The sequence below is a fragment of the Tarenaya hassleriana genome, unplaced genomic scaffold (genome assembly GCF_000463585.1).
Source record: "Tarenaya hassleriana unplaced genomic scaffold, ASM46358v1 Cleome4, whole genome shotgun sequence".
In the NCBI taxonomy this organism is placed as follows: domain Eukaryota; kingdom Viridiplantae; phylum Streptophyta; class Magnoliopsida; order Brassicales; family Cleomaceae; genus Tarenaya; species Tarenaya hassleriana.
Window position 1 is genome coordinate 1,776,731 of NW_010966881.1, and position 7,258 is coordinate 1,783,988.

The following is a 7,258-nucleotide window of genomic DNA, read 5'->3' on the forward strand; positions in this document are numbered from 1 at the left end:
AAATTCTAATTAATATAAAAATAATTTAAAAAAGAAAAATTATTTAAAAATGAATAATTCTATCACTGATCCGATTTGAAAACTGCAATATTTATCACATGTATGTGTAATAAAACCAAATTCTAATCAATATTTACTGAAAATTGACCCAGCTAACTAATCCGATTTGAAAACTGCAATATTTATCACTCATAATAATAAAATAAAACAACAAAAAAATAGTTTTTAGAAAATTTCGTAATATTCATCTCCAAACCCAAAATCGATCATTTTTTTAATATTTATTTCCATTTTTTGAACTTTCAAAATCACTCTATCCAACGTCTGCTTTTCTTGTTGCCCTCCGTCTTCTTCCTTTGCCTCTCTCTCTTCACTTGTGTCCTTCTCGGACGTTTCTTTTTCTTTACGAGATCTCTCTGCAATTTTTTCTCCCTATATTTGCACTTTTCCTTTCTCCGAGAGTTGTAAGCTAAGAGATTCATGTGCATTTTCTTTTCCTCATTTCGTTCTGTGTCATCATTTCTCGGAAACCTCCTCTAATTTTCTCCGCCCCTTCAAATTTTCCGTTTTTCCCGATCGGAGATTTCTTCCACATGCCTTTCTCCTCCAGGGAATTTGAAATGTTTCTCCCCGGGCGTTTCTCACCGATTTCGAATGCGTGAAGTATGGATGCATTTCGTCTCGCCGGTCTCGGTTCCCGCGATCGATTTGGCTCCGTAGTACCCAACTCTCGTGAAGGTTAGACATAATTGCTCTCTTACCCTCTTTTCGCCATGTTTGGTTGCCGAGAAAACGTGAGAAAGTGAAGGAAATCGAGGGTTTCATGAGTTGCTTCTTTTCTACTGGAACAGACTTTGGGAGGGGATCCGCAGTACTCGAATTTGGGAAGAGAGATTTTTTCAAAAAATGAGTCGTATGTTTCCAACTTTTCCCTGATAGTTAATAAATGATTTCCTGGATAATTTTGAAATTTTCTCAGCTACCAAACAAACATAGCATCTACTGATTTTTTTTTTCTACTTCAGGTTGTTTGAAAATCTAATATAATTTGTAATGTATCTTCTCAGTGCCCTAATCGGTTAGGATTGCCTGCAATCCTTTTTCAGATTAACTTCTGGAAAAGTTCTGGAGAGAAGGCCCGAAAAAAAGCATGTTGCTTTGAGACAAAGAAAAAAAAAGACGTTGTTTATGTCTGTGCAAAACTACAGTTAAAGCGGTCGTTAGAAGATATGATGTTTCATTGTGCTTTTTAAGACATAAAGAACTGAAATCTTTAGGGCCTTGTTTGATTGGTGGTGTCATGGATCATGATTTGGTTATGCTCTTAGTCTTCGCTTTATTATGTTCTCTCCCACATTTTGTGCTAAGATTTCCTCTTTTTGTCTCCCACACTATGACTTTTCCCCTGCAAAAGTTGTTTGCTTTATGAATCAGTCATCTTCCATGGGATTCGAACTCCAAACCCTATAAACCCTCGATCCCAGAAGCAGAAAGTGTTGGGATCTCGATGTTGGAAAGAGTTGTGTCGTGACACTGTGGATTCGCAGTTTGCTTTGGGGATTTAGCCAATACAGGGCTAAACCCTATGCGTCAAAAAGCTTTTAACTTTTGTTCCGATCTAACTGTTGCGATCCGTTTCCAGGGAAGAAACAGATTCAGAAACTCAAGTCTCAGAGATCATCTCCGGATTCCAACTCTTACCACCGTGACAGTCTGGGTGAAGACACGGTATGTACACAAAGCACAGATGCAATGTGTTGATTTGCAGACATGATGGGATCTTTGTCTGAAATTAGTTCATTGCTCTTTTGTAGTTGGCATTTGAGCTCCGGTGGAAATCTGCTCACCAGATCGTAGGAATGCCTGTGAAAAGTTTGTTGGCGCAAGAGATGTCCAAGCAAAATGAATGTAAAAGGAGATCACCCAGCATTATAGCAAAGTTGATGGGTCTTGATGGGCTGCCGCCTCAGATTTCTTCCCACAAGCAACACAAGTCTGTGGAGAATCAACAAGGCAGGACGAGAGCATCCGAGAAAGCTCATGGAGGCAGTGCACATAATGCTGATAGATCTTTCAGAAGGGGATCAAAGGACGAGCAAGAATTCAAAGATGTCTTTGAGGTTCTGGATGCAAAGAAGGCCGAGAGCAGTAGAAACTTGTATCGGGGAAGGGGTAATGCTAATCTCACCAAGGCAGAGATGGCATTTATACGTCAGAAGTTCATGGAAGCTAAGCGTCTATCTACAGACGAGAAGCTTCGACATTCCAAGGAATTCAGTGATGCCCTCGAGGCTCTGGACTCTAACAAGGACCTCTTATTGAAGTTTCTTCAGCACCCAGATTCATTATTCACAAAACATTTGCATGACCTTCAAGGCACAGCTCCCAAACGGCACTACAGCCAAGTACCATCTTTGAAGTCTTCCAACTGCCCAAAGTATGTGGATAGCTTCGAAACCCAGAAGGCTGATAGAGGATTATTCAGGAAGGGTCACAGGTTGCGTACACCTAGCCAGTCTCACACTAGGCATGTTTCTTATGATAGTGCTCTTAACTTATCACAGGAGGAGCTGGAAGAGAGAAGTGTGTTGCAACCCACCAAGATCGTTGTTCTGAAACCTAACCTTGGGACGATTAGAAATGCCGATAGAACCCTTTCGTCACCGAGTTCTTCTGATGAGTTCAGGGCAGATCGAAGGCTTCCATGCACAAGCAATCGGAGCTCAGAAATGTGGGGCAGACAGAAAGCTTATGAAGACGTCAGCCTCTCGAGGCACAAGACTAGAGAGTCCAGAGAAATTGGCAAAACAGTCACTAGGCAAGTGAAGACAACTTGTGCTGGCACTAGTTACACGAACTTTGAGACTTCAGGATTCAGAGGATATGCCGGGGATGAAAGCTCATCTGGGAGTGACTCTGCAAGCGAATCTGAGTTAGTAACAGTGGCTGCAAGGGCAAGATCCACCTTTAACCGTAGGAACCACCATCGATCTTTGCGTTCCAGGTCATCTGAACTGTCTGAGAGTAGGGAGGCTAAGAGGAGACTCTCAGAGAGATGGAAGCTGGCGCACAAATCTGAGCAAGAGGGGGAGATATGCAGAAGCAGCACACTGGCTGAAATGCTTGCAATTTCCGAGAGGGAAGCTAGACAAGCAAGTTTTAATGGCCTCTCTTTTGAAGAGGGTTCTAGCAGAAGGTTTGATAACAATGTTGGATGGTCTGAGCGGTCAGAACCGATTGGAATCAGCAGTAGGGATGGTTGGAAAGGTGCATCCACAAGAAGTTATTCAAAACCCAGAACCATAATGAATCAGGAGAGCACTAGTGGTTACAAGATTGTGATACCTAAGGTGACAAAAAAGCAGTATGGGGAAGTATGGTTGTCGGGAAATTCCAGACCCAGCAGTAAGCGATCTCAATCATCGTACAATACTTCACCAGAGATCAACAACATCAGCCCAAGTTCAAGCAAAATCCATTATATGGATGACGGTGGTTTCGAACAGAGGCTTCCGGCTCTTAAAGCGCATTCCAGTTTCTCAGCAGATGTAAATTCAGACATGGAGAATGGTTCAAATTCGGAGGATACCAAGACCACCTTGTCTTGTGAACCACCAAACTTGTCGGCTTCCACCTCATTAACTGACCCTGTAAGTGAGGAGGATGTTTAAGTTGTGTTCTAGGTTATTGATTTATATATTCCATTGCTGAAGTGAAAAATGTTGGTTGTTGACATATGTAATGACATGTATCTTGATATTTAATGAGTTCCAGGATATCTCAGGCCGGTCAACCGAGGATGTAAATCAGTCTTCTGTTCATGAACTACAATCTCGGGAAAAGACAAAGGAAGGCAATCAACCAAGTCCAGTGTCAGTTCTTGAAGCATCTTTCCGTGATGACTTTTCATCCAATTCCAAGTGTTTTGAGAGTATCAGCGGGGATCTGCAAGGTAATCTGTCAACTTTTATCAGTCCTATTGTTCTCCTGCAATGAGATGTTTCTTCATTCTTGAAATGGGTAACGCAGACCAATATGTTGGTTCAACAGTCTTGTTTAAGATATGTAAAATTTAACCACATTAACCGGTCTCACTCTACATTCCAGGGCTCAGGATGCAACTTCAACTACTCAAACTAGAGTCAGGGGTTTATGAAGAGGGGCCCATGCTTGTTTCGAGTGATGAAGATGCAGATCAAGAGGAATCATCCAGACTAACAGATGAGAACATGATAGCCAATGAGTCTCGAGAAGATTGGAAATTGTTTTACTTGGTTGATGTCTTAGCCAACTCCAGGTTCAGTGACTCAGACCTAGATACTTTCATGGCGACGTGGCATTCCTCTGAGTCACCTGTAGCCCCATCTTTGTTTGAGGAGCTCGAGAAGAAGTACTCTGACCTAAAACCCTCAACACGGCTGGAGAGGAAGTTCCTTTTCGACCAGATCAATGGGGAGCTTCTCCAGATATTCCAGCAGGTCGCAGACCCTCACCCATGGGTGAAACCGACAAGAATCTGTCCAAAATGGGATACGTATCGGATCCAAGAAACTCTACGTGATCTGGTCACGAATAAAGACGGGAAACCAAGCAAAGATGCGGAGGAAAAAGCTCTGGATAAGGAGTCCAAGTGGCTGAGCTTGGAAGATGATATCGAAGTCACAGGTAGAGAGATTGAGAAACTGCTCACAGAACAACTCATCGAAGAGCTAATCGTCTAGAAAGGCACATTATATGTATACACAAACTGAAAATGCAACATGTAATGACAGTTTCATGCTCCATCAAATGATATGATGAAAATAAGGAGCTTTGCCCAAGTAAGAAAACTTTCCGTCTTTCTTGATGAACATCAAAAGCCAAGGTCAGGTTTAGGCAGCCATTGCCATGGATTCTCTTTAACAGAGTTGCAGAGGCCAATGAATGCTCTACTGTTCTGAAGTTTCAAGATTTGCATTTGGGAGTGATGATGTCCAGAACTGGGCACTTTTGATCTTTGAAATGCTTGCTAAGACCTCCAAGGGAGTGATGTCTCCGGTCACAGTCACCTTCTTTGAAGTGAAATCTATGTTGAAGGATGTCACACCTTAAAACACCAACACAAAGTAAAAATATGTAAAATTTAGTAACCCACATTGGATTTTTAACTAAATTCATAGAAAGTTTGAAGCTTTTGTGAATATTGTCAATCTTTAGTTCACATTTCCGATCTCTAAATCTAACACTGTGCACAAGAATTCAGACCAACTTTCTTTGAAAGCAATGGAGTGGCAGTATCGTGAATATCTCGAAAGTGGGGGGTTTTAAAGCAAATAAAAAAAGGTCTAACCTTGCATTCTGGATAGATGTTTCCTCACTTTTGCTTCGCAGCCTTTGCAATGGAGAGACACTCTCAGAACCACCACCTACTCTTCAAAAACATTCCATCGAACTTAACACCCTCCAATTACATCATATTTACAATCATGCCACCGACATTAACAAAGGCAACAAGAACAATGAAAAAGTTAACAGCCACGTCAACCCTAACAAACAACACCAACTCACCTGTTCTGAAGAGGATGAAGAAGTTTTCTTCTCTGACTCTCCCTCTTGAACTGCGTCATCGGATCCTCTCTTCGGTTCAGAAGTTCCGGAAACCGAGTCGCGACTCAGTGACCCGGAAACAGAATCCGGGTCCGAACCCAAAAGATACCTCGAAGAACCGGGAACAGCTCTCGAGCAGCTCAAACTCTTCCTCCCGAGACTGATATCATCGGCGATGAGCTTGAACAACGACGCCGCCGTACCTCCGCCGCTGCCACTGCTCCGGACGGCGGAGCTCTTCCTGCCCTTGTGGAGCTTCCTGATGCTGTTGACGTCACCGGCGGTGGAGGGCATTTTGGTCTTTTGCAGCAGGATGTAAGGGACATCGTCGACGGAGGAGCATGGCGCGACGGTAAACGATCTCCGACCGACTTCTTTGATGACGGGGTTGTGGCGGTCGATGGCTCTTCCTCCGTCACCGCGTTCTTCGGCGGAGGAGGTGTTGGGTTTGTGAACGTGGTCGGTGCTCAAACAAATGGCCGTCGATGCTTGCGATGCACAGAACATGTGGCCCTTCATTTTTTGTTATCGGGTTCTACACCGATGGAAAAAAATTGGAACTTTGTGAAGATCAGATCAATGGCAATGAATTAAATATATCTGCATCGCGTATCCATGTGTGTGTGTGTATATATAGAGAGAGGGGAGGAGAGAGAGAGAGAGAGAGAGAGAGAGAGAGGATGAGTTCAGGAACGTGGACGAAGAGGGAGAACAAGAAGTTCGAGAGAGCGTTGGCGAAGTACGACAAGGAGACGCCGGAGAGATGGCAGAAAGTAGCAGACGCCGTCGGAGGGAAATCGGCCGACGAAGCCAGGCGACATTACGAGGTTCTCCTCCTCGACCTCAATCTCATCGAGACGGGTCGGGTTCCTTTACCCGATTACGGACCCACTGACTGTCTCCATCGTACCACCACATAGGTATATATTATAACCTTGCATGCCCTTTTTTCCTTTTGCATTACAGAAATGTGAATTTGCGTAGTAAAAAAAAAGAACAAGTATATATAGAGAGAGAGGTGAAGAGAGAGAGAGAGAGAGAGAGAGAGAGAGAGAATGGAGTGTAACGCTCGTATGATTGAGCACTTCGTCCATATGTGTAGAAGAGATGTCAAACAGTAATTACATAAATCAAGTTCATATGATTTAATTATTCATTTTGCATATTTGATGACATGAAAAGTTGAGAATTAACCAGTCTTCTATTGAAGTATTAGTAATTATTTCTTTTTTTTTAATTTATCTTTATCCTCGATTTTTGTTTAATTTATTCTTATTTTTGTTAATTTCTTCTATATTTATTTTTGTGATTAAAAAAAGAAAACATATCAGAAGAGTCAGATCACACAGACAGCAACGGTCGAAAAACACAATTTTGGAGCATTTTCTTAAAATAGACAATGGTGCTTAAATGTTAGAGCCGGACAGAGGTCGTACCACAATTTATTTACTTATTTACTCTCTGAGTTTTGTTATTTATTGGATAATTAATGAGAAGGAATATTCATCATCTTTTTTTATAAAAAAAAAAAGATAAGGAATATCGGATGGGCTCAAACTTTCAATTTGAAAATCCCATATTTTTTATATTCAGCTAAACCATTTTTTCAATCAGCTAATAAAAATGTACAATGTTTCAAATTCCAATTTTAACGCAATTGGATATTTCCAGT

General features: G+C 41.9%; 2 protein-coding genes across 2 annotated transcripts; one reads left to right on the forward strand and one right to left on the reverse strand.

Annotated features, from left to right (window-relative positions):
• The first annotated feature begins 335 nt into the window (after positions 1-335).
• Positions 336-4,902, forward strand: LOC104823434. The gene is made up of 5 exons (XM_010555003.2): positions 336-738; positions 1,643-1,728; positions 1,815-3,650; positions 3,775-3,952; positions 4,108-4,902. Exons 1-5 carry the CDS (start codon positions 666-668, stop codon positions 4,719-4,721), a joined length of 2,787 nt encoding a protein of 928 aa, XP_010553305.1. The 5' UTR covers positions 336-665; the 3' UTR covers positions 4,722-4,902.
• Positions 4,716-6,545, reverse strand: LOC104823433 (protein SODIUM POTASSIUM ROOT DEFECTIVE 2-like). The gene is made up of 3 exons (XM_010555002.2): positions 5,548-6,545; positions 5,330-5,405; positions 4,716-5,086 (listed from the first exon to the last, which is right to left on the reverse strand). The coding sequence occupies exons 1-3, from the start codon at positions 6,103-6,105 to the stop codon at positions 4,929-4,931; spliced, it is 792 nt and encodes a 263-aa protein (XP_010553304.1). The 5' UTR covers positions 6,106-6,545; the 3' UTR covers positions 4,716-4,928.
• Positions 6,546-7,258: the final 713 nt, after the last annotated feature.

Bases quoted from the DNA above. Each gene is read 5' to 3' on its own strand.
- LOC104823433 (XM_010555002.2), bottom strand. From the start codon at position 6,105: ATGAAGGGCCACATGTTCTGTGCATCGCAAGCATCGACGGCCATTTGT. The intron at 5,406-5,547 runs GTGAGTTGGTGT...TTTGAAGAGTAG, and splicing joins CTTCATCCTCTTCAGAACAG to GTGGTGGTTCTGAGAGTGTC. The intron at 5,087-5,329 runs GTTAGACCTTTT...TGGTGTTTTAAG, and splicing joins ACATCTATCCAGAATGCAAG to GTGTGACATCCTTCAACATA.
- LOC104823434 (XM_010555003.2), top strand. From the start codon at position 666: ATGGATGCATTTCGTCTCGCCGGTCTCGGTTCCCGCGATCGATTTGGC. The intron at 739-1,642 runs GTTAGACATAAT...ATCCGTTTCCAG, and splicing joins AGTACCCAACTCTCGTGAAG to GGAAGAAACAGATTCAGAAA. The intron at 3,651-3,774 runs GTAAGTGAGGAG...AATGAGTTCCAG, and splicing joins CCACCTCATTAACTGACCCT to GATATCTCAGGCCGGTCAAC.